The sequence below is a fragment of the Xiphophorus hellerii genome, chromosome 4 (assembly GCF_003331165.1).
Source record: "Xiphophorus hellerii strain 12219 chromosome 4, Xiphophorus_hellerii-4.1, whole genome shotgun sequence".
NCBI classification, from domain to species: domain Eukaryota; kingdom Metazoa; phylum Chordata; class Actinopteri; order Cyprinodontiformes; family Poeciliidae; genus Xiphophorus; species Xiphophorus hellerii.
The window spans coordinates 9,496,293-9,523,362 of NC_045675.1; the positions used below are offsets into that span (position 1 = coordinate 9,496,293).

General features: G+C 37.8%; 2 protein-coding genes across 5 annotated transcripts in view; both read right to left on the bottom strand.

Moving 5' to 3' along the window:
- Positions 1-23,108, bottom strand: part of thsd4 (thrombospondin type 1 domain containing 4) — a 43,369-nt gene extending 20,261 nt beyond the window's left edge. The window contains exons 1-8 of one of the 3 annotated variants that reach the window (XM_032561331.1): positions 22,791-23,108; positions 22,189-22,243; positions 21,962-22,028; positions 18,168-18,487; positions 17,970-18,011; positions 16,353-16,773; positions 15,573-15,675; positions 14,165-14,301 (exon numbers count right to left, since the gene is read on the bottom strand). In XM_032561331.1, the coding sequence (XP_032417222.1) occupies positions 14,165-14,301; positions 15,573-15,675; positions 16,353-16,773; positions 17,970-18,011; positions 18,168-18,487; positions 21,962-22,028; positions 22,189-22,217 (1,119 nt within the window). In that variant the 5' untranslated portion in view covers positions 22,218-22,243; positions 22,791-23,108. Of the gene's footprint in view, positions 1-2,579; positions 2,766-14,164; positions 14,302-15,572; positions 15,676-16,352; positions 16,774-17,969; positions 18,012-18,167; positions 18,488-21,961; positions 22,029-22,188; positions 22,244-22,790 lie in introns of those variants that run through there. The other 2 variants (XM_032561332.1, XM_032561333.1) reach the window with 2 other exon arrangements.
- A 3,120-nt stretch (positions 23,109-26,228) lies between these two features.
- Positions 26,229-27,070, bottom strand: part of lrrc49 (leucine rich repeat containing 49) — a 32,674-nt gene continuing 31,832 nt past the window's right edge. For both annotated transcript variants that reach the window (XM_032561277.1, XM_032561278.1), the window contains one exon: positions 26,229-26,979. In XM_032561277.1, the coding sequence (XP_032417168.1) occupies positions 26,764-26,979 (216 nt within the window). In that variant the 3' untranslated portion in view covers positions 26,229-26,763. The remainder of the gene's footprint in view (positions 26,980-27,070) is intronic.

Consider the following 27,070-nt stretch of genomic DNA (forward strand, 5'->3'; position numbering starts at 1 on the left):
ATGAGCAAGGGTAGTCATCTCTGTCTTTCCTTCAAGTCAGCACTTTATGATCCAGGGTGAGCATTTCACCCTGACCAATAAACAGTGCTACCGGTCTTAATGTGAAACATGTTGGACTGTGCTTTTCTTGTTGCACCTAATTGTTTGGAATTCAATACCAAACTTTAAAAAAAAATTTTTTTTTACATCAAACAGATACCAGAGTTAATGCAAAACGCAGTTTTCAAATTTTGTAGAGTAATTTTGGTCCGCTTCTTTTTTCAGAATTATTTCAATACATCACCCTTTGGTTTTCAAGAATGAACATCATTTTCAATGTCACTCAGAGTATCTCAATCAGCCTCAAGTCCAAGCTTTGACAAGGTTGACAAGGTCAGCCCAGACCACGACTTTTGTGATTCTAAAGCAATTCAAAGTCTGATTTTCTGGAGAGCTTCACATCATTGTCCTCCTGAATAAGAGGAGGCACACTTTCCAAAAAGGTTCCACTTTTATGAAGCCAGTGCAAAGAATATTTTCCCAAAAGTTAGTCTGGCACTACTCACACTAACTTATAACAATGACTATGTTTCTCATCTGATCTTGAAATTCTTTAGCTTTGCTTTTTCACTCTGACAGACAGGTTCTATATAAATAAAGGCTTAATTTTCCATGGTTGGCAACAAAGACATGCAGTGTCTTTTTCTAAAAAATTATTCAAGTAAATTATTAAACAATAGAGCCCATTTACTTTTGGGTAGCTTTATCTAAATAAGTGCAATCCTTATATTAAGACAGTTTCTTTGTTGTTTTGGTCTGATATCAAAATTTATTTCATTATCTGAAAGAAATCCTTAAGGGGCAAAAACATTTCACTGGACAGTAGGCAGTAAGTAGACCACTAAAAGAAGAGCTTATGCTTTCGGAGATTACAGATTATATTTAGATATTCACAATTCTTTGTATAAAAATATATATGCAAAAAGTTGTTTTTTTTAACTCTCATTATCAAATTCCAGTCTGACTGTAACACAAATTGATTCAAAGCTATCAGAGAAATGTGCCAAACCTGCATATAACTTCACAGGAGACATTATACATGATTTTTTAAAGTATTAAATCAGCCCAAAAATACAATAAGACAAGCTGTTTAGACTTGTTTTGCATCTACAATTTGTAAGATAACTCACACATTTATTCAATTTGCTCATTTCCCTCAGATTTTAGTCCTGGCTCTGGTATCATGGAAACACTAACTTGCAGACTGACAATGGTCTACAACCACAGCACAAACCCAGGTTTGGTGTTTTGTGTAGCAATCATCCAACCTTCTGTTCTCCACAACAGAGCTTTGTTCAAAATCAAAACTAAGGAATGTTAAACCAAACGGCCCATTTTCACGAAATACAAACAGGCTGGGATTCATAACGGAGAACTCAGAAGACATGAACTGAAGACAAAACAATTGCAGCCATGATTCCAGCTAAGTCACAAGTACTCTGTGTGCCGTTTTAAAGACAAATACGTTTTTTTCCCCCCTGGTGTCCTGCACAATTTCTTGAGTACACACTGTGGGCCATGTACCCTTTTGTAAGAAAAGTCTACAGGAGAGGTAAAACCTTTTCATCCCAACAGTAAAACAAGACGTCATCCACACCACAGACTGTCCTGAGTAAATGCCAGTGTGTCTTCATTTGAAGATTCCATTGATAGTAAAAAACTCAGAAACAGCATGCAGTGAAGTGAATCTTCAGCCAATGAAATGGATTGAGTTTCTCCTGACAGCAGCACTCTCATATGGATGGTCAGTTCTAGTAACATAATAACAGAACAGTCTCCGTTTGCTGAAGGGTTGATTTCCAAACATTGCCTGATATTGGCTGTATTACATAAAAGTGATCTCCAAATTCTGTTGGAGATCCAAAAATAGCTCATTTTAATCTATGTTTAGCTCATTGCTGTGTATGTTTATTACCAATATACAGCAGCCAATAAAGCCCCAATATTAAGTGACATATTTGTCACCAAACAGATTTTTACATAAAAACAGATCCAGTAGCTGTTAACAAGCGGTCCCATTGTCTAATGAGGTTGGGCATCCTTATCATGACCTTGGTGCTTGATAGGTTCACATAACAGCCTCAGGTGTCCCACAATGCATTTATTCTTCAGCAAACACAGCTCGTCTGAGCTGGTATCCCGAGTACATTTGTTAAGCTCCAGGACTCACTGGCTCTTCCAGTTGGAGAGAAATATAATCCCACAAGCAGCCAGTGAATGTTCTGTGGAAAAATAAACAGCTCAGAGAGCAAGGAGAGCCAGAATTAAAACAGCAATACTGTAAATGCTTCCATTCAATAGCTGGACCACAGTATCACAGGGTTGCAATAACAGACACTGTCAAAATGTTTATAACACCAAGAGCCTGGCAATAAGAGAGAATTCATCTTGGTGCGATGCATATGACACTGAAACTTTCAGAGCCTCCAAAACAATCTCACCCTGAGCAATGCTTCAACTGTCATAATCAGACACTGAGCGACAATGGGAATCCCCGTTCTCCCTCAGGTTCCTCCTGGACCCAGCAGAGGTGATCCTACCTGCGACCGCGGCTTCCCCTGCACACACACGTGGAGGCAGACAAGCAGCAGCAGAGCCACTTCTGACAGCATCCTCTCATGTGGCCACAAAAATGCTCACAAGTCTGATGCCTGCTTCCGTCTGTTTCTTCCTCGCCTCTGTGGCTCTGACAAAGCCAAAAAAGAACCTTCTCACTCCAGAAGTGATCTCTGCAAGCTACTGCAGTAAAATGAGCAGGGGGAGGTGCAGCTGGGGGATAAAGAGGGGTATTTTCTTTAGAGCAGAAAGAGTAAGAAGTTGAAAATCAATTGGAAGGGAGGAAAATACGTGTTACAGTCACTACTGACATTAAATTGGAAGTCAGAAAGGAAGCTGTGTGGAATTTTTCCATGTGGGATGAAAAGGAGGGAGGAAATTTTAGAAGCATAACCTCAGCAATTAAAATATGTGCAACTGGCTCGTGGCCATGCTATCTTCAGAGGATTCAAACAAATATAAACTCTAAATCAGAAATTATCTTTAAGGTTGTTTCTCATTCTATGAAAGCAAAACACAATAAAAAATGTGTTAAAATGGAAACATGCTTAAAAGGTAAAACATATTTCTGTCAACACATAAGTAAAACATTAATTATTTTGCTGCATAATGCAGGCAGTTAAAAAACCTCCATTAAAATCACATAGCTTACCAACTGCACCCAATTTGTTTCCACAACATTAATTCTTAAAAGTCAGAGCAATGTAAACTTAAATTGGCCCTTGAGCCAGAGATCAAAGGCGACTTTCAGCTATAACAGTAAATATAAACTGCCAGATTGCAACAGTAACAACACTGTTTGGTGTAGAGGTTGTTTATGGATGACAAAGACTAATCATTACCTACTTTGCCTATTTATTTTTATGGCAGTGAGATATTTTAAAAGTGATGTCAGTGAAAGCACACAAATGTAAGAAACTACTTAAAAGGAGAGAGAGAGAAAAAGATAGAGAAAGACCTTTAGCAGATAACAAGAAGGCTGAAGTCATTAGGTTTATCATTAGAAGTACGTATATGTACCATGGGAACCTTAGAGTTGTCATGACTGTTTCTGCAGAAAATGACTTTTTTGAGAATTGACCTGGAAAGGCATACAGTGAGTTAATTGAAAACGTTTCCTGGTTTTAAGAGGCACATGGAGACCACAACAGTCTGCAACAATCTGAAGAGTTCATGCACCAGAAAGCTACATCTGTGATGGTTGTGAGTGGCAGAAGCTCAGCAAGATATGTTTGCAACCGCTGAAGAAATATAATGGTAACTAAGTAAAAAACAGTCAGTCAGTGAGCACTCTCATCACATTTCCACTGCTAAGTCTGTAGCGTTTGCAGTTAGCCTTTCTATAACCAGAAGCACCAACATTAAATTGCAAAATTAAGTACTTCACTAGAAATATGAGTAGCGTTGAACCAAAATGACACCTACTGGAATAAAATGAGATCTGATACTTGAAGACCTCATACACAAATCTACTTTTTGATAAGAAACTGCTACATAAAATCATCATTTTTAAATTACTCACTAAAACTTACATGTTTTTAATAGTTAGACAAGAATAAATTTCCCCAAAACTGTATTAGGGAATATTTGAGTAAGAATTTGTTAAGCTTTGTCACAATTATTTGCTTTGGACTTTAAATTGATGACTGTTTTTATTGTCACTAAATAACTAAACCTACACCCAAATATTTACTTGGCAATAATATATAACATTTATGTCATTTAATTTCTTAGTGAATCATCTATCCCCAATATTGGGTAATACTCTGTGTAACTACTCAAATCAAATCAAACAGAGGATTTTAATGCAAAGATCTTTTTCTATTTTATTCAACTGGCTTGACTTATGCTATTTGCTGGAACAGAGCCAGCATGAGACACAGACACACCCACACACGCTCACACACATGAAATCCGATATGGGGTATCTGCAGGATGACAACTGTATTTTCAGCTGGAGTCATATAAAAGGGGAAGGTCCATTTTCAGCAACCAATCCATCACAGTCGCCGTACCGGCATTGTCCTAGTCTTCTGAAAAATCAGAGATCTAATCATAGACCAGTTAGTGTATGTCGGGCGGGGCCAGACCGACGCTTCAGCACACCCTGGGGTCCATGTGTCTGTCTATAGATGGGCCAGCCCAGAAGCAACCTTGGCTCAGGACGCCTGATCCTCCCGGTCTCCAGCCCACACATGCTAGAATGCTACAGGTGTTCTCAACATTACTGAGCTCTGTCGAGGTCCAGTTGACTCACACTCTTACAGTTACTGAGGGATGTTTCAGTCTGAAGCTCATGAGGAAAGCTATGATGACTGCAAACATATTTTGGCAACTGTGACTTGCTGTAAAAAGAAGTACTCAACTTGAATCCCATAACTCAACTGGAATTAATCTTTCAAAGCGAAAGACAATAAAACAGTGTTACAACCTTCATGAAGCATGTGTTTAAATTTCTAACAGAGAGCCAACCAAGTTTTCCCCAGTTATTACTTTTAAATCCTTTACATTTAGTCAACTTGACAAAATCCTGAAGACAGGAGGACGCAGAAAGAGAAGACATAATTTTTGTGCATCTGGGATACATATTAGTCAAGCAAGACCAGACATGTAGGTCCCATGATTGTTTCCCTCAAGCAAAGTGTTTTGACTGAAGAAGGGAGGATAGAAGAGGATGGCTAATGAATAAAGCAGGTCAGGAGAAGAACACTGATAGGAGGGACAGGGTGTGTCTAAGAAATGCTTCTGTGTCTATTTATCTCTGGCTTGAAACAGAAGTAACGAGGTTTTTCAAATAATACCTCACTAAAAACACTCATTGTTCTGGTGGTCTTATTATAATAACTATGTATGAATCCAATTATCACAGGTTTGATGAAACTCTAAGACTAAAGGACGTTTTGATGTGGAATGTATTATGTGTGAAATTGCTGGATATCATGAGCGGGTCTTGAATTTTTAAGTAATAAATATTCAAAGCACATCTGAATTCTGACCAGATCTGAATTCTGAAGAAGGTCTTATCAACAAGACAATCTGAGAACACAAATCCCAGACAGATGTAACGATTTCTCTGACATAGCATAGAAAATTGATAGGACCAACCAGCCATGAAATGGCTCCAGGAAACCTTTTAGAGGTTAATAATGACAGACATTTTATAATTATATATTTCAATATACAATAGATAAAATGGACAGTGGACTCCCACAGTTCAGTTCAGTATTAGCTGATATTTTTTACAACATAACTCCAAATTATGCGTGAAAATTTTGCCTAGTCGCAATTTTTTTCATAGAGTATATTTAAAATATTTGAAAGAAAATGCAGCTTGGAAAGCTGAAATATCTAGGCACACGCTACATCAATGCTATTTGATGGCATTTGCAAAGCAACCAATCCAGGAGTGCTATTCATTTTCTTTACTGCTGATTAGCTGTATCCCCGAGTGGACATAAGGGCGACTGTAGCTATTAGCTTCTGTGGTGGTACCACAAAGGTTTCAAATGTGAGTATTAATGCATATTAAAGGATATTTGGTGTGTAAGCTATTGAAATAGTCAGTTTTAAGTGTTTTTACAGCAGATCCTAGCTATAGTTTAACTATTCATTGGGTTGATAATCCACGAATACAGGGTGTCCACTGATACATTTTTCAAATATTTTCATGGACAATTTTAATTTTTCATTACATAAGCTTTTACAAAGTCCCAAATTGTAGCATGTTAAAGTTACAAGTCTCATTTTTAGTTGTTCTTAACCTTATCATCAGCCTTTTGTGCAACTAAACGTAAATAGTGGCAATATTTTACAAAGACTAGAAAACCAAAGTTTGAGCCACCATTCAGAGTCAAAATGAAGTAGCAGAGGAATTGTAATAAATAGGACTTGTTTTGGATCCAACATTTACATTCAAAAATCATATACTAATACTTCTGTTAGTAGCCACATGCAAAATACACTGATTCATGACACTGCAAAAATATATTTGAAAGCAATGGTACTTTCTCACATTATTCAGAGTATTTCATGATGATATCAAGCAAAGCTTTTATAGCCAAGCCAACAAAGTGCTTGATAAAAAGAGATAGAGATACCATGACTGTCAAATTTTAGGAAAATAAAAACTTTTACACTTTAATAAATTTAGTTGTGTGTTATAATATGTTATTTAATCTTTAAAATTGTGAATAATACTGCTCCTTCACCACTGAAAAACTTTACTGAGCAGAAAACCAGGAGCTCCAAGTCCATGAGGTGTAACGACTGCAGAAAACCCAAACATAGCTCAGCATTTGCAGAGACAGCTTTCTCATTTAAAGGGATTAAAGAATGGAACAAGCTCCCACAAAGTCTTAAACTTTCTGCTGACCTGAAGGACTTTTCACTTAATGTCAGGAAAGCATTATTGTGTCAGCACTGAAATTTAAAACAGTAATTAAGGCATTTGATTCTGTCTAATTGTGGTAATTTTGACTTTGTACAATGATTGTAAACAAGACATGTGTGGACATTAAATGTATTTTGTATGATTTTAGACTGTTGTATTAACCTACCTCCTAAGGGACTACAAATGGAAACCTGATTAAGTTAATCTGATGCAAAACTTCTTATTTTAATATGAATATTTTTTGCACATTGTCCCAGCTAAACTGACTAAAAAAACAAACTAAAGAACTAAGGTGCTTTAGACAAACGTGAAAGAAAGAAATCTGAGTCTAATTTACTGCCCTGAGAACCACATTTGGCAGACATTTAGTTCAGGACCAGTATTACACATGTCCACATTTTTATTTCTGAATATAATTTTAACTATCCATTGGCATGGCTTTTTAAAGCAGATGCATGACATTTTACATGTTGCTTTATCGTCTTAATAGTTTTGCGTTGTTAAATGCTCACCTAGTAACGTGCATTGCAAATTAGCTAAGGCTATTAATGTTAAAAGTGTTTTGCTTTTGATTACTTAACACTTGTCACTATGCAAATAAACAATAAAGACGAAAGAAAGATGTTGATAGCAACCTAACTAAACCTTATACTGAATGCATCTTAAGGAGTGATTCTGATGGATCTTTCCACACGAAAAGTTCTTAATTTGTTTTTGTAGATTTTAAACTGGCTTCATGCCAGATTGCTTTATATGAAAGATCAATGTTCAGTTTTCTTGGTTTGCTGTTTTTTGGGTCTCATTTTATTAATGTATTCAATTACTATTTGTATTCATTAGACCTTATTACACAAAGCTTAATTTAGGGACTAATTACTTTCAAATTATTTGTAAGTGTGAGTTACTTGGGTTCTTCTGACACCTATAAATCTTATGTTAATAGCCTCAATGCGGCTATAACCCACATGAAAATATAACCCACAACTACATTTTGGATCACATGGCAACAAGTGCAAGAATGATAATGCATGCATTTAATACACATTCCAAACAAACTGATGAGGCAAAAGAAAAACAATTTCCACAGCCTATTAACAGCAACTCAACAAGCTAATTAGTGACAAGGGTCATCTGCCTGAAAAGAACCTCTGTCAACACTGTACTAAATGTGCAACCACAACTGTAGAGAACGTTCTTATAAGTCACTGTGGAGGTTACTGCTTTCTTGTGTCTTGGTCAGGAGTCACCTTAAATGAAAATTATCTTAAGTACGAGTTACTAGGGTAATAAAAAGAAAGAAAAAGATGAGGAACCAAAATGCCACAGTGCACAACATAAATGTTGAGAAGTGACATTATATATGTGTAGGATAAGAGTAAAATAATTCAATAGGAAATGAGATTTTCAAAAATTGTAGATTTAGAAGCACGACGATGGAAAGATGAATCTCAATTAAAGGTGTATCGAGCCATCTCGACAGTGAGATAAAACCATTTAAATCTCTTTCTGTTTTAAAAAAAAATTAAGAACATTATGAAGAAGCGATATGGCATTGAATTAGGTGATGTTTTGTTGTGTATTTTTTGCATGTGTTTCCTGTGCATTTCAAACATGGCTGTAATAGTCTTCTGAGTTGAATAGCTAATATTCTCTTAATTTAAATGGGGTGGAGGAAGATATAAGGCAGATAACACTTCTTTCAGCTACTTTTTGTTAATTTTTTTTTAGTTATTACATTAATTATTCAGATTTATTTAGAGTGCATGAAATAAAAAAATAAATAAATGGATACAAATTTGGGGAAAATGTGTCATTTCAGTTTAAAATTCAAAGGGATGTGAGCGTATTGTCATCACAACTTTTGATTTTCTTTCCTGTTTTATTCCTTTTAGGTTTAACTTCCTCTGTCTAAAGAAGAGGATGTGAGTTTGTGCTGATATAAGTCACTTAGGCTGGATTTAGCTGACCTGCCAAAAAATGCTCAGGAAATGGAAGTCCATAGACATTTGCTCTTCCTGTGATTATAATGTCACATATGGTGTCACACCTACACTCAAAAAACTGCTAGGTCATTTCTCTAACTTAAAATGTTTAGTTTGTGCTGTTAGAATAAAAGTGAGACAGTTTCAACCACAAAATGTGACCAGGTTGGTTTCACTAGAGCAAAGACCAAACATTTAACATGCATCCTTTTTGTGTTTTCACAAATAATGCAGGTTTCAAGAATGTCCAGTTCTGTTTTTAGCGAATCTCTGTTAATTGATTAATTTTTCAGTTTAGTTTATGTTTTGAACCGAGACTCACAAAAAAAAAAACAGACATATAATTTGGTTCCAGTATGAATTTCCAAAGCCCCAGTGCCGTCCTTGGTATCATTAATAAATTATGGTCACCACATCTTGGTTTGAGTATGAGTTTAGCAATGTGTAATAGACATTGTCTACATTTTGATAAATACCAAAGGAAGGAAAAATCACAATATCACAATCTCCACTGCATGTTTAAATGGAATTAAAATAGAATACATTTGAATTACATACATAGTTTCATTTATATCGTATGAATGATGCGACAAACAGCACGATAAGGTGTTGGTTAGTTGCTAGTTTGACTCTTTAACCATGTCCATCAGGTGGGAGGATGACTGGCTTGTTGATACATTATTTTTAGATTTCTACAGCCCAGTTAACTAAAGCACATAGCGTGACAAAATGCTAAAAGTTTTTTAAAAGTTATTGTAAAATACAGTATCTTTAAGGGAATTCAGTGCAGTAACAATGTGGAGCCAACTTCAGGAACATCAATGGAGATCTCATTAATTGTAGATGCATTGCTCTTTCTCAGCCAGAAGGAGGCCCAGCTCACAAGGTTAAAAACTCTTCTATCCCTCAAAGAAAGACTTTATGAGCTGGAAAAGAGACCAGCAGAGGTGTGTGGGTGGAAAACAAGTGTCTGACCCACAGAGATGGAATATCCGAGCCTGCTGGAGAAGGACAGGTCACACTGACTCTGAAAGTATTAATAAAGGGCCAATATTAACTAATGAAGTTGAAGTAAAAAGGAGAGATTAATCTGTTATCTCCAACACATCTTAACATCAACTTGTCCCAATTGTTCTTCAACTATAATTGCTGGATATCAGAAGCATCATCAAAGGTTTCAATATCTCTAACTTCATGATGTAAGTGCTTTCAGCTCTAAAGTAAAAGCTGACCTATTCAGAGAATGATCGCTTTTGCACAAAGCAAAGAATCAAACACCTCATCAGTGAAAAGGAGGGCTTAATGCATCATTTTACTCAGCAAGTCATATAGAAACAAAATGTAACATTGGAATTTTACAGAAAATCTAATCCAGTGGAGTTAAGTGAGTTTCTGTGTCTTTCCACGCTGCAATCTGTTGCCAATACTGATGCAATCATTTTTACAAGGCAGTTTAATGGCACTGTTACTGAACACTAAATTCTTTGTAGTGTGACTCGCAGCTGCTAACAGTAAGTCTGTCGCAGTCTAAACGCCGTCTAGGTAATTGAGATATTATATAAAAAAAAAAAATTTCTGAAAAAAAATTAATTATTTGATAACCATAGATATAAGTGCAGAAATCAAATCTAATAATAGCTGTGGTGGAACTTCTGAAAAATATAACAGCATTTATAGATTTGCTGCTTCTTTAAAAAGTGTGAATAATATGAAAAAAATAAACTTTAATACTGCGACTCAAGATACTTTCAAGTTATTTACATGATGTTTGTAATGCTTACCATCGAAATGCTTACAGGTGACTACAAATTAATTTGTTGAGGATTAAATAGAAAACAAGAAAAAAGAAATTGAACATAATTTAAACAAATTAATATTAAGAAGTCATGTTTTGTTCAAGGAAAAAAAAAAAGTATGGTGTTGGGGACATTGTTGTTGTGATGGTACTAAAATTGAAGGTTTACTAAACTAATTATGTGATTAAAAATCTTTAACTATGTTGGAAACCACAGTTAGAACAAATTAAAGAGAATAGTTAAATGACACCATTTGTTCATGCTCTGTGATGGACTGGCCACCTGTCACAGGTATAAAAATGTGGATATAAAAAAATTGATGACTGAAATGTCTGTACATATTATATTGATCTCTTTAATTTCCTTATAAAGTTCCTGGAAAAAGTATGCCAACCTTTTTTACTTTTCTCACATTACAAACTATTCATTATTTTTGGCATAAAAGGGATTTATTGTAAATGATCAACAAAGAGAAGTGCACAAATATAAAGTGGAAAGAAAAGGAAACATGACCTTTAAACATGTAGGATGCGTTTGTATCCCACATCAACCTAAGTAAATACTTTGTAGACGTTACTGTTCCTCCAATTGCAGCTGCAGGTTTTCTTCAAGTTTTGCACAACATTGATATTTTTACCATTTTTTCTTTGCCAAATAGCTTAAGCTCAGTCCGGCTGGATGGAGAATATCTGAAAATCAATTTTAATGTTTTGGCTCATTAACTGGCCAAGCCAGTTAGTGATTTCTTTGAGGTTTAACCGGTTGATTCCAGTTTGGACAAGTTCCAATCTTTATTGTATGAGTATGACACAAAATCATTTGTTCTTTTGTAACAATTTAACCACTAAACATATTGAATGCATAATGAACAAGAAAATGTGAAGCATGTGTCTTGATAGAAACAGTAGTTTTCAAAATGAGGAGATTGAAACCTTTTTTGTCTTTAATCTTCATGTGACTGTATGAAACCCAAAGCAAAGTGCAGCAAGCACCTCAATCAGATTAGTTGGAAAGATAATTTGTTTGCAAAGCAACCTGACTGGATTTGTCACTTCATGTCCACTGACATAAGCACGTGACCATCTGCAGCGTGTAATGATGAACAGTCTTGTGAGCCAGCAGCTGGGGTTTGTCATGGCAAATATTAAGCTATCTCCAACAGTGTGTGCCAGTCAGGCTGTTTATCAAAGCACTCATCCCTATTTTAACAAGTCTGCCTGCCCACCTCAGCAGAGAATGCACAAAACAGATGCAGCTGTCAAAGAAGAGAAGTGAAGCAAGGTTCTGGTTGTTTGATTAGTTTGGGGCTGAGCTGCTCTCTGGATCCTTGGAAACTTACCAGTCAGAGAGGAAAACTATCACCGAGATCTCAGCATACCAAGAGAATAGATGTATACTTATCCATCTTCACTGGCAAATAAAAATACAACTAAATCAATTCTGAAAATCGTTACATCTATCATTGTGATATAGAGATAATAAGAGACCATTAATACTTAAAGGCAGCACTAAGAATAGAAAGACTGATGGTAAGTTCAGCCATCATATGAGATTTTCTGTTATTTCATCATTCCTTCCCAAACTGTACTGAGCTGGAAATCCATGACTGAGTATGTAATAGTCCAGGGAAGACCAATTTTTAACTTCAGGTGGGCCAAACATCACCAGCAGTGAAGTGTGTGTGGTCAGTGATCGCCCTTTAAAAATACAAACACACGTCTCATATTCACTCACTTGGGGAAGTCAAAAATGGGTGAGAGCTCTACAATAAAGAAACCTTTCTTTCACTATTCGTCTGAGACACTCAGTCATTCAGAATGGTGTCAGTGCCTCAGTGTGAGCTTTTCCAATATACAGACATACAGTAAAAGTACTAATGCCCCTTCAACTTAATCCTGTTTTGTCACATCACAGCCTCAAACTTCAATGTGTCTTACTGAGTTTTTATGTAGCAAACCAACATAAAGCAATCCATAACTGAAGAGGAAGGAAACAGTTTTTTAAATGTTTTGCAAATAAAAAGCAGTATTCAAAGCTTTTGTGTCAATATTTTGTATGACCACCTATCGCTGTAATTCCAGCTGTGAGTCCATTGGAGCTTATCTGCACCAGCATTATAAACCCAAATACTAAAATATCTGTGTAGATCTTGGCAAAATAGCTTCAGCTCAGTCAAACTGAATTATGAGTGTCCTTTGAGCATCCATTTGAAGTTTTGCAATGATTTTAATTGGTTTTAAGTCATTCTAAACTACTGTACTAAGTACTCATCCAATTCTAAACTGAGCCACTGGTATATTTAACTTACAAGGCTATACTAACCCAGCTGAGTTGTAAACTTACATTCATTAAAATATGTTGTTTTGGGGTGTGTACCAAATATCTGCCTCAATATTGATTTCCTTGCAAAATGGCCAAAACAAATTGAGAATGTTTTATCTAATATCACTTGTGAAATGCTGATTTCCTAACTGTATATTTTAGCTGCGTATATGTGGTTTATTAATGTAATTCCTGGTTAAAAGCAAGCTAAATACAACTAAATGCATAAACTGAGGCATGCACGGAACCTTTTGGTTTTTACCCAAAACGCTAAAATTACATTATAAAAAACTAAAAGAAAACAAAATTTTTCTTGCAAAACTAACTTTTGGAAGAAAAAGTTAGGATCATGATTTTTTTTTATAATGAGCTATGAGCTTTGGACTGGTACCAAAAAAATGTCCAACATCTTGACTCAAACTAATAATTTTCTGTTTTGTCCCAATTATTCACAAAACATTCAACTCAGTCCCTGTGAAGAAGCAGCAGCAAAACATGTTTTATAGTGGTGGAAAAGTGATTAAATCCAAACCCAGAGATTAAAGACCTCACTACCCTGATATAATCTTAATGCCGCAGTGATTAATGATGGATTACAATGCATGAGAAACACAGAGTCCAGAGCAAGGTCAGTGTTGTGATCACACGGCACTTTACTGCTTCTTTCGTACATTTTTGACTTTAAAAACCCGATTAGAAGAACAGGGAAGTTCACAAAACATGAAAAGCCAGCCAGAAATGCCACTGACCATCACTGGCAACAACACAAAGAGCGAGCCTACTTCTACGCTGTGCTGCCCTCTCCTGTTCACAGCCATTATTACACTTAAAAATATAAATTTTTATTGTTTATCAAATGCATTCTTCTGTTTAAAAAATAATAAAACAAAGTCCAAAAAGAAAAAAATATTCCAAGAAAGAAGAAGCACCAACAACATAACAGAGTCTGGATGAAAATACCAGGCAGGATAATGATGGCTACTTTTAGGTACATGCACTGCAACCATCATCCACGAGAAACCGAACATTTCTGTGCTTCAAGGGAACAGCTCATCAGGTCACAGGTGAAGATTGCTTACCGCGCATCGTCCCGCCACACAAAGATTTGTTTCATTCTGTCCACACGGTGTGCCATCAATCACCCTGTCTGACTGTCGCACGTAGAATCTGAACCCAGTGGCCCGGCAGTTTAGCTCACAATGCTGCCCCCCAGAAACTGAGAAAAGATCAAAAAGAGTGAGACATTTAGATATTTTGAGATCATGATGGTTTCACACAATGTATTAGCAAAAGAAAACAGTGTCAGAGTCTAAAAGACAATGACAAACTTGACGTATCATTGATGAAAACAAGGTAATTCATTTAGTCTGTTAACGTGAGTTTGATAAAAATCCAATGGTTTCTAACAGGGAAAAAAGTATAAAACTAAAAGAATGTTTTACAGTATGCCCACAGACAAACTTGCTTTACATTTTGTCAGGTTAAAACCAGAAACTTTACCAAGTTTTATTGGGATTTTGTGTGATAACCACCATAATTAGTAGGAGTAATTGCATAGAGAAAGATGGCAAGTGTATATATGGTTTCCAGTTTATTTCAAATAATGGTCTGAAAAGTGTGGCATGTATTTGTATCCTCCTTTACTCAGATCTTCTAAATGAAATTTTACTCAACACCTTTAGAAGTAACATAATTAATAAACTCCACTTGTATGTGATTTGATTTCATTAAAAAATTAGAAAACAGTAGTGAACAAACAGCAACATTAGGACCAAGTGACTCCACAGAAAGGTCAAAGATAAAACTGTGGAGAGGTTTTAAGCAGCACTGGGGAATTAAAAATACCACAAGGTTTGAACAAATCAGACTATCATCCTATCTGTCATCTGAAAACGGAAAAGCCGTCCACCTTAACTGAAAACATAGATCACAGAAATGGTATATTGCCTGCACTTGTATAGTGCTTTATCAAGTCCAGAGGACTCCAAAGCACTTCACACTACAGTCAGTCATTCACCCATTCATGCACACACTGACGGTGGCAAGCTACTGGAGAGTAATAAAGGGCAGTCTGACAGAAACAAGGCTACCAGGCACTGGCGCCACCGCCACCAGGCCCTCTGACCACCACCAGCAGGCGAAGTGGTTGAAGTGTCTTGCCCAAAGGCACAACAACAAAGGTAGGAGGAGCAGGGATTGAGAGGAGCTCCAGAGATTCACAGTTCCATCAATCTCACTGACTTTTCCTTTGGACTAAACACATCACAAGCCTTGCCTGCTGGTGGTGCTCGCCAATTGAATGGCAGTTTGCTCTAGGGTAGGTGTGGCTAAAATGTAGTGTAACACCATCAGTACGAATGTGAGTATGAATGACTAAATGTAGTGTAAAGCACTTAGAAGTTCTTGCAAATCATCTACACAAGTGGCAATTTACAATTTACCACAACTTGTATACTGAGCAGAAATAATTATAATAATGAAGCCTACCTTCATTAAAAGGTTCCCATTTATAGAGTCTGCCCATGAAAGGCTGGTTGTTGTAGGAAGAACACTGAACCGCTCTGATGTCTTTGCTGGATGGAGGACAATCCTGGGATGAACAAGAGAAAGGGTAAACAAGCATTTATTTTTCCATAAACATGTAAAATCATCAGTAACAACTGCTGACTCTTACTGTCATGTTCTGACAAATAGTTGGAGTCCACAGTCATGTTAGTGAAACTAGATCTCACTGAAGTCTGAACAAATTTCTATTCAGCTTCTCCTCTGACTTAACAGGAGGAAAATATAAACCTAGACATTGCGCACTAATTTAAATGCACAGAAGTGTTGTGGCTGACTGAAAATTGGTTTTCATAGATTGCTGCTTCATCTTTTTTCACAGGTTTCTATTTTACTCTAAAGATTAATAATAAACAATTCCTGACATTCTCAAAAAGTTTGGCTTGTTTGTCTTGCCTGCACCATAAAACTTTTCTTTGATTCCTGGTGTTCTGGATACAAACTAGATGAATAACTTATTTTTTCTTGATTTAGAGGCATATTTGAGAACACAAGGCTGCCTGGTGGCACAGGTTTTAGGACTGTTGACTTGCAGAGAAGGAGTCTGTGGGTCGTATGACTTTCTGTGTAAAGTTTGCATTTTCTAACCATGTATTAGTGTTTTCTCTGGATAGTCTGGTTTCTTCACAGTTCACACAGTTAAAAAACATGGCTTTGTTTAACTAAATCCTAGCCCTACTATTGTGGGAGTCCAGACATGCATACATTACTGTTGCAGATCCTGTAGTGAGCATGCTCCCCTGTACAGAAGGATGAAGGCAATGGGTTGTAAGGTCTCTCCTTGTGCAGCTGGTGGCTGGAGGTGTGACTCCCAGTCTGGACCTCAGCCTGGTTAGAGGATACAGGCTGGTAAAGGGAAGTCCAGAGTTGGTTATTCCTTGGATGTTGAGTCCTGGGATGCACATATGGCCTGGTAAAGCGATGGAGGTTGTTGGAGGCATCCAGTTTGTGTGATCTGGGGTTGGTGTGCCCTCTAGGAAAGGCCTGGAGGGAGTTAGCAGCAGGAGAGCGTTTTTGTCTGTGGAGGCGAGGAGAAGCTGAGCCTCTGCCTGAATCCACTAACAGTGGAGCCACATGAGGTGCTCGTCCATAGCCGTACTTCCCTGGGACAATGTGGGTGACCTTCCTGGGAAAATGAATGTAGATTATGATGTATTTATCCCAAAATTAACACATTTTATCTAAAAAATAAGGTTTAGTGAAGGTGGTGGTTTAAAAACCACCAGTATGTCTCTAGAAAAATGTCAATGTGCTTTTTCTCTTTTTTACATGGAGTCCAACTGAAACAACTCCTTCAGCTGTCAGCATTATTTGCTTAAAGGCAAGCCTGACAGGAAGGAGGCCACCAAGCTGCCAAACACAGGCTAAACTTTTGACTGTAACTACAAAAGACTGGCTTTCCACTGGAAGGCAGTCAGATGACCCACAGTGACGGCTCCAAAGAGTCACTTTTATACCAGCCTGCTCAGCATGCAGCACACATCCCAACAAATACATGAGCTTTATAAAGCCAAGTGTACTAAATGTTCCTGACAGTTGAGACAGCTTGTCTTTAGTCGATGCAACATAGAAGATAAAATAAAAAATCTTAAGTAGTTGATATTTCATATGCTTAGAAATTTAGGACAGATCCGTATTACACAAGAAACTTCTCCTCTGGGCAAATTAAACCCACACCAGCTCCCTCACCTGAGCTAAGATCTTTGCAGCTCCTCCAGGGCAACCATAAGTCTCTTGTAGAGTGTTTATCAGCTTCTCTGATTAATGCTCTACTTGTGCCACTTCATCTCAGATGAATGGACATGTCTTAATAATTTAAATTTTGGTATCTTCCATTTTTAGATGATTAAATGAACTGTGCTCCATAAAATGAGCACTCTAATTTGCCCTTAGGTCTGGTTGTCTGTAATGTGCGTCTCTGTGTTGCCCTGTGATGGACTGGTGACCTGTCCAGGGTGTACCCCACTCCTCACCCAATGAGACTGGCACCAATCTCACCGTAACCCTACAAGGACAAGTAGTCGAGGGCAATGGTTGGATAACCTAACACTTATTTAAACTTTTCCACAAAGTTCTCAATGTCTGCCTTCAAAGAACATTTGTATATATATAAAATTGCACAGAATAAGTCTGTTCACTTTTCAGGAGACATCTGATGGCTGCGTTTGTTTTTCTTTGTAAAAAAAAAAAAGTTTCACCTTTACAATTATGCCCTTCTTTATGTTAAGGCATAATTAACACAAAGATAATTATGCTTAGAATCCCAATATACATTAAGACAAAGTGTGTGAATGTTCAAAAGGTATTATGATGTTTGCATACCATGTCCTGTATACAGTGTCCCAGGACAGGTTTCCTGCAGAGCTAAGTGAAGTAAGAGTATTACATCCTTAAAATGCCATCCTGTTTGGCAGTAGCCTGTTAATCACGCATTCATTTAAGATAACAGTGTGGCAGCAGGGAAGACATAAAATAGTTTCAATTTTATTTATGAAAAAAGTGATCTCACAGTTTTCTTACCTGCGTTCGCCTGGCCTGCTCTGCTTCTCCCTCCTCAGCTCTCCCCTGCTGCTGCTGTTGTTGAAGGCTCTGACACCACTGTGGCGTGGAGCAGCAGCAGGTTTCAAAGCTGAAATGACATGGCCTGGCTGCTGGGGCTGAAAGGCAGCTCCTCTGGAGGGGTATTGAGTGTACACAGACAGACAGGGCCTCGTCTGTTCTTGTACCCCTTTCCCACATGTCCGGGAGCAGGTTGACCAGGCACCCCAGGTGCCCCAGGCTCCCTGAATTTCCCCATACTCTGACCTGAACTCCTGTTGAGACTCTGTCCTCTGAGGCACCTGTACGGACGCAACAGAGTTTATATTAGATAAGCAGCTAAGTGCAAAAAAGTGGGACAGGACGTTTAGATGTGAAAGCCAAGTACTCATGGGAAGCATTCATCAACAAGACTTTAATCTCTGCGGATCTTGGTTTGGAAAAATGCTCAAGTCAGTGACCTCATCTCCTCACCATGAATATCCTGATCCGCCACCTCTCTGCCCCAGTACATGAAGCAGACCTCTGTTCAGTGTAATAAAACCCTCATCTGGCTGGTTAGTCAGCATCTATTAGTAGCCTATCCCTGATTGGCTACCTGAATTACTCCCTGTTGACTCTACTTTTCTGTGCAACTGCGCCAGGGACGTTTTAGCAGCGATCAGTGAGCTCACTGTTTGAGGAACAGTGTGCCAAACCGGCATTATGTATGGAAATCCTACTTTTTGAGGAGCACTTTGTCTCTATTCACATCACCCTCTCTGGGCAAACACATGGCTGCAGTAAAAACTTAGCGACCACCGAGTTTTATCGGATGAAAAGAGAATACAGGAGCAGCCGGGGGAGTTGGCAGAAAGCTCCTCGGATGTCAATCAGCCTGGGTAGCTATTCAACAAGACCTCAGAACTCCCCGCCCCTGGCTCCTTTACTGCTTCAACTCAATGCCACTGTCATCTCTGGGTCATCATCGGGTCACGCAGCTGGACTCCAAGTGGAAGCACGTGAAGTCAACTTCGCACAAACTGCCGTCCAACTTTTAACTGAAGGGACTGTAGATGTGTCACAGAGCTTCACACGTGAGCTTCTTCCATGGGGTTTCTGTTCCTGCAGGGTTCAAGAGGTTGACAGCTGTCTGACAGCTGACGCCTGCCTTCTCTGTGTCACTTGGGTGCACTCACTACTTCTCAGAAGTTCACAGATTATGAGCAAAATGAGCTACTCTCAGGAGGTAATCTAACTGGCTACATAGAGTAAGGGTGTTTTAATAATTGTCTGACAGACTCAGTTTGAATGGGGACCAAAACTGCAACATTTGTGACATTTCAGCTGGCTTGGCTCACTTTCACTCTGTGCCAATCTATCCAAATACATTTGAGCAACACATTCTCCACAGTGCCTGTGGTGGCGCTGCACCAAGAACTACTGAAGTAATTACACAAAAATATCTGAAAAAGACATTGATTTCAACTTCCTTCTTCACAAAATGTGAACAAAAGTGAAGTGGCGGTAGATTTTAGCAGTTGTAAAATTTCTCTTTTGTCCTTTGTAAAAGTCCACAACCCATTTCTCCAGATAGCACTAGACTTGTTCGTTTGTTTTTACCCAGAATGCCCTACTCTATGATGGACTATGTTATTTTTACGTCCGGAAATTTTGCGCCTGCGCACAACGCTGGAGGGAAAAATATTCTTTTACATGGTAGAACAATTCCGTTAACTAAATGAAACCTGGAGATAGAGGTATTATTAATTTGGTCATATGTGCCACAACAAAGGGAAAACAATAACGGAGAAAAGACGCTGATGAACAACTCAAAACCACTTTTTTCTTACTCTGTGTCGGCTAGCTACGCTACACGCAGACTCGTTGCCAGAGCAACTGACAATAACGCCACATCGGGATTCAAGACCAAAAAACACTCAAAGATTTCCCACACATAAAACAGAATATTCAGTCCGTTACAGTGTCATGTTTTTAGGCTTGATGATTATTTTGCAATTATTAATAAGTGACCGCTGTAGTAGATTAGCTACTGCTGCTATAAGCTAATCTAACACTTCAGTGGTTGATTAGCTAATTTAAACACTTGTTCAGACTCTAGTGATGATCTGTCAGAGTTGGTGTGTAGGTCGCCATATTTAGTTTTAAGTGAACCGAAACACACCGAATTCCACATCACATCTACATGTAACGGTTGTCAAAGTCAAGCAAGGATAACTGAACTCCTTCCCCCTCCCTTACTATTTTTGTCTTAATTAAAACGTTTTCCTGACCTTGTTATCTAGTTGTGGTAGTGTTGACAATTAGTTGCAAAGCTCTGCATGCCTTTTTCTTTTATATATCAGGCTTACATTTAAGATTTAGCACGTTATATTGATAATAACTTTGCTAAACCAGTCGTAGTCATCGTCAGCCATCAGCATTTTCGTCCTACAGCTGGGAGATGGGGACGGGATCTTGCGTGCGTAAAGTCACGCTGCAAGGAGTCCATAGTTTGTTTCCTAATTTTGGAGTAGTCTCCGGTAGACCGAGTTTATTAAGGCAGTTCGTTTTTTCGAACTGTTATCCGATTTCATGTTTTGGTTTAATGAACGAAAAAACAATACGGACTACATTACAATTGTTTATTTGTTGTTTTGTTTTGATCTGCAGTAATGTTTACCTACCGAAGGCTATGTCACTGTGTGGTATGTGAGCTCAGAACTTAATTGGGACTCAATTTGCATGTGGCATGGATGCAATTAGCATGTGATACCTGTTAAGAAGATCCAGGTTGCTCTACTAGCTGGTCAGGACCGCCTGTGTTGCCTCTAATCTTCTTTTTTGACAATACCCTATAAATTCTCTGAGAGGTTTAGATCACACAGGTTTGTGGGCCAAACAAGCACAGTGATACTATAATTATTAAACCAGGTATTGGTACTGTTGGCAGTGAGAGCAGGCATCACGTCATTCTGGAAAATGAAATCAGCATCTCCATAAAGCTTGTCAGCAGAGAACCATAAAATACAGTACAATTTCTTGATAGACGACTATATTTAAGAAAATATGGAGCATTGATATTACCAGACAACATGTCTCCCAAAATTGTCATTGAACTCTAACTAGAAGACTTTAACTCTGGGAGGTTGGTGTCTAGATAAATAAATACATGTAAAAGTGATTTTCTTCTAAAGGCAGAACTTTGGAACATTAAGCAAAAGATAATTGATTTTTCTTCTTGGCCCACATGATACAGTTCTGGTTGCTCTTGGTTTTGCCACTGAAACGCTTGGATACAGTACACTGTGATCAACCAGCTTCCATAGCATTGACCTTCTCTGGCTTAGCCCCATTGTGGAGAGTGTCAGTGACTCTCTGCTGGACCCCTGTCAGGTCAACAGTCTTCCAAATGAATGTGGAGGCAATGAGAAATAACCATCACATTTCTGTATTAAAAAAAATCCTTTTCAATTGATGTTATGAAATATCGTATTTTCCACAAAATATGTCATACGTTTTTCATCGCTTGATTGGTCCTGGAACTTACAGTCCTATGCAACATATAAATATTTTTTTGACTTATGACTTATGTGACTTATGCTCTGGAGTGACTTATAGTCTGGAAAATATGGTATTCAAACCGTCAAGCTAAGGAAAAGTTCACCAATTTCACCAAATGGGCAATATTTAATGAACTCTAAGTCTAACGAAGTATGAAAACTTTTTTAATTGAATCACTGACATAAATTTCTGGTCAAAGGCTACTCTATAAATAATAATCAAATATTGCTCACCTTCCTGTGATCTGCTGTTTGTTGACTGTCCAGGAGTTGTGACCAAAGCAGCAGCTGAACAGATAGTCTGCAAGCAACATGAAGAAATGATTATTGTTCAAAATTACAGTTTTGCACAAAGGTGCCAGATTTTAAACTGTAATTCCGTTTATATTGTGTTGCTGAATTAATATGAATCATAAAATAAAAAGGCCCCAAAGAAAACTCAAAGCAAACTGGTAAATTACCTGATGGACCAAATCCTGACTTCTAGCATGGCGACTCGTTCCACAGTGTTGGACACTATGAGTGCAAAAAGAAAATAACAGTGCCATCTTATTCACTTTTTTGAGGAGGAAAATTAAAGCCTTTAAAATGTATTTAGTCTCACCAAGTGTCCACTTCTTGACTTTTCTTTTATATTCTCAACAAGAATCATTCAGCTTGAACACCCACAGATAGTGACTCTGGCAGAAACCGTTAAAGTCTTCCACCCACTTGACCATGTGAGTTGACCTCTGACCTCTTTGGCTCCTAATGAGCGAGCTCCTCTGGTGACCCCCCCCCCCTACTTGCAGACAGCAGATCTAAAATCCAGCTAGAGAAAGCCTTTCACCTCTCAACCCCACACTATTTAACTCAGTCATGATTTGCACGTTGTCCTATTTAAGTTCACTGAAGCAAAAAGGCTTTCAAACGCGTCCCGATAACAATTCAGCATGAACTGATCCCAGGGGAACAGTGGCTTATTATCTTCAAACATTTAGAAAGGTGCAAATAACTGTGATTATATCAATAAAAAACACAAAATTAAGACAAAATCTAATACCTGCATTCTTCTCACACTTACCTGTAGCCTAATGTTGAAGCGTTTCTGCTTTTTATACTGGTGTATCCTCTCCAAGCGCAGGCATCCTCACAATAGAATCTTGAATCTGTGAAGAAATGGAAGTCTTCCCTCTCAATACCTGGTGCAGATCCATGTGACCCACTGAAGCCATGTTGGGAATTCTGGATCAATCAGACCATAAGCCCCGTCTGTAGCTCTTCATTGAAACTCCAGCGGTTCTGCTTTTACGCGCAAACACAAGGGCTGTGACAGAGAGTTGAAAACTGACACGGCAGAAGAAAAACACCCTCTGCTGCGCCCCCTGCCTCAGCCAGCCTACTCCACTTTGTTCTTTGAGCTGTCATGTAAAAAATACGGAGGTGGGAGTCTCCTCCTGCTTTTTTCCCAGAGTGCGCGCTTGGATTTGTCTGAGCGTGAAGGTGAAGCAGAGCAGTTTAGGGTTTTCATCTGCTCAGCCACATCAACACTCTGGCACTCCTTTTGCAGGGTTAAAACAAAAGCAGCGCACACAATCAATTACTCATCGATTACTCATTAACACATGTTTGAGCCAATATCTGACAGTTTGCATTAAGCGATATTATGCTGTTTGCTGAGCCAGTCTGTCCAACATTACCTAATTGATACCATTGCCTTGCAAAAACCTTCATCCACCTTAAGCTTTTTCACATTTATACACATTATAATCAAAACCTGTATGTATTCTAATTGGGCAAACTCACAGTAGTGCATAATTGTGACCTATAAGAAAAAGTATGCATGGTTTTTAACTGCTTTAACAAATACAAATCTGAAAAGTGTGGCGAACATTTGTTTTCAGCCCCCGGAGTAAATAATTTACGGCGTCTTTTGGGGTATGTCTCTTCCTGTTTTGCACATGTATTTGCCCTGATTTTACCTTCATCCGTCTTCCCAACAGTTACTCTGCTCAATAAAGATATCCCCCAGCATAATGCATCCATCACCACGTTTCCCGGTGGGATAGTGAATTTAGAGTGATAAGCATCATTAGTTGTTTTATTATCATTATCTCATTTTATTGAAATGCTATTGCAACCATGCCTAAGTATTACTGGAAAAATAATAATAAAAAAAATTTAAATTGTTGTGTATTATTTTCAAAATATCTGACAAAATTCAACTTTTTAAAAAACTTTAAAGAAAGGTTTTGCTTAAAATTAGCATCAGTTTGTAATTTATTGGAAAACTTGTCCCAATTAATGCTTCAAAAACTTGATTTTTTTAAAACATGGCTATGATACAAATTAAAAACAGTTTATATTATTTTCTTTTAATTCTTCATATTTCTTTGACCCAACACAATTTCTTTATTCACAAATAAAGGAATTAATCCTTTAAGAAAACTAAATGTAGCAGATTAGTAATAAGTCTTTAAATTTTTAAGCTTCTATGTGCACCGAGACATTCTTCACACACTCGTTCTGCATACTATCACTAGTCTTGGATTTGTGTCAGGCTTTTGAAACTGCTCGCGGTGTTGGCAGCTGAAGTCCTCTAAACTGTCACAGTGTCTCAGCACAAAGCAGTGATGCTATCACAGTTGTTCAAAAGGAACTAACAGAAGCTTTTCTGACAGCACATGCTCACACAGACTGGACTCCTGTCAAAGCAGAATGGAAGATTTTTATGTCAGATCTTCATACTTTGAATATAACAAGATGCTTGTCTCCAAATTGAGTTGAACTAGTAGGTTAGAGCCTTTGGAAAGAAACATTTCTCATGATCAAATCCATTTTTTTGAAAACAGGTAAAGCTATGAAAGAAATGTATATTGATAAATGGGAATTGAAAAGTTGAATTCTTTCAATATTTCAATTCAAAATTTAAAACTCATACATTATATGGATTATACACATTCATTTGTGGTAGTTTCAATAATAATCCCCCATAGTGAATAAAACCCCAAAATTAGAATATTACATAGCATCAAAATTTATTTTTAGTACAGAGGCTGTTGAATTGTGTCCTTTATCTCTGATGAAATGTGTTGATCTTCAAATAAACTTGTTTCTCAGTTCAAGTGTTGCTTGAGTCTTTCCTTTACTAGATCTTCAACATTTCTCCTTGCACCTTGGGAGTCATTGAAATCATGGCAGTAACTTTTCTGGAACATGAAAACTTTAACTAACAGCAATAAATGGCTAAAACTGATCACTTTCAAGTCTCAACTCCACATAGTACACCACTTCTACTTAAAAAAAAAAAGCTTTTAAAAATTAAATTAATGCAAGTAATTAACCTTACAATTCTATGTTTTATTTAATAAATTAACATATTGACCACCACAAAGCTGACATTAAAGCAGCTAGAAAGATGTGGAATTTAAAAAACTAAATTAAGAAATAAACATTACATAACAAATTTACTGACTGATTTAGGTAAAATATCTGTAACCAAGGCACTGATCTCCGACAGCGCAAGTACCCCAGACAGCAGAACCTGTCAAGTTGTTAGTGTGAAGCTGTTTGATAGTTGATTCCACTTCAGCCATTTGTCTGGGTTGGTGTTGCGTTCTCCCTTGACTTGTCTGGGGTTGAAGAGGTTATTAGGGAGGGCTTAAGCAAAGGTGAGCAAGAATATAAGAGAAGCAGGTGAAGCCTCTACCTTCAGGGACATTCCAGTGTTAATGCTTAACACTAAACAGAGAAGCTTCACCTCAGATATGACTTTATACCTGCACTGGTCCCTTAAAAATGTCTCAGCTTGACTTGTCTCAGATCTGGTCAAAAGAATTGTTGAATTTTTAAGAACTTAGCACTTGCTAGTTTCTCATGAATGAAAAATAAAATATACAAGTTTTATTATAGTTGATGATCTTAATTTGTCTGATTTCTCTTGTTACCACTCAGTCTGCGTATGGTTGGCTGAACAATCCCTTGTGACAACAATGCCCCCAAAGCGCCTGCTCTCTGTGAGACTCACCACCAAAATGATTTTACCCAACTGGTTAAGAGAGGACTGGTCACTCTTTTGAGTTTTAAAGTGGTAAATGTTTTTGTTTGAACTGTATATTCTTACATACTCATACTTATGTATGCATAAAATTTGTTGTTTCTTTCTGTTTTAAAGGTTATTAAGGCTTCATCTGCTTAATCCAGTAAATGTTTCTATAGAAGCGTCAAACTTTAACATTTGTGGTTTGATTCATCATGATAAAAAAATGGGGAACCTGCAGACATACAAAACCTGCAGAACAGACAGCCTATCCAGGGACCCAGTGCATCAACTAAAAAAAAGAACGGGGCTGAGAGATGACAGAACCCTCACTGTCACACTGAAGAAAGGCACTTGTTTTAGTTTTATGGTAGTTCTGGTACTAAAAGCTTGTCTGAATACAACCCCCCCCCCCAAAAAAAAAACTTCAATTATACATCAAAGTTTTCAGAAAATAGAATCAATAAAACTATGAACACAAACTTTGTGCTAATGCAGAATCTTTTAATACTAAGTACAATACAGAAAGTCAGTAGTAAACAAAAAAGACCATGTGTTTGTCTGTGCCCTTTCTTTCATGTCATTCAGGACGAAGTGAGATAACAATGCATGATGCTGATTAGAAGACAGAAAAATCCTTCTATTCTCCAGAAAAAGAGACTCTGGACGGTGCAGGATTTCATTCAGAAAGCTTTTAAAGTGCAGAGGATTTTTTTTTAGGGAAGTCAGTGCACCACAAGTCAGTGAGTCCTTGTAAGCTTCCTTAGGCATGATACAGCTCCACACTCTGAGGAATGGAATCAGTGAAAATCTACATTCAGTCAAGATGTGCTGACAATTTTACAGACATCTTTAAATCCTCAATCTCAAAAGGGCCTCCAACTAACAACTGATCAAATCAGAAGGAGATGAAGCGCCAAGAATTGGGAGTTTGACGTGGGGAAAAAAAAAAGCAGCGGGAAGCAATGTCCACATTTGGTAATGTGTATGTGATCTTAGGGTGAACCTTTGGTCCTTTTCACTTGGTCTCAGTGAGCTTTGCAAGACTGGCTTGGCGGAAGGCCCCTCTGTCCCTCATCTCCAACACGCAGTCTCTCACCATCTCTGCAAACATGGATGGCCAGAGCTTGTGTAAAGCCTCACCCTTCAGATTGGTGTCTGACGCTCTTTTGACCAACTCCTGGAGGTATTGTTCTATCACGGCGGCACGCTCTGATGACTCCACGGTGCCCTCCTGGGACGAAATAAGCATATTCACAGAGTGAAACATTGTGTAGATTAATTACACTGCTGGAAGTTGCCTGAGGCACTTTGCGGATACCAAA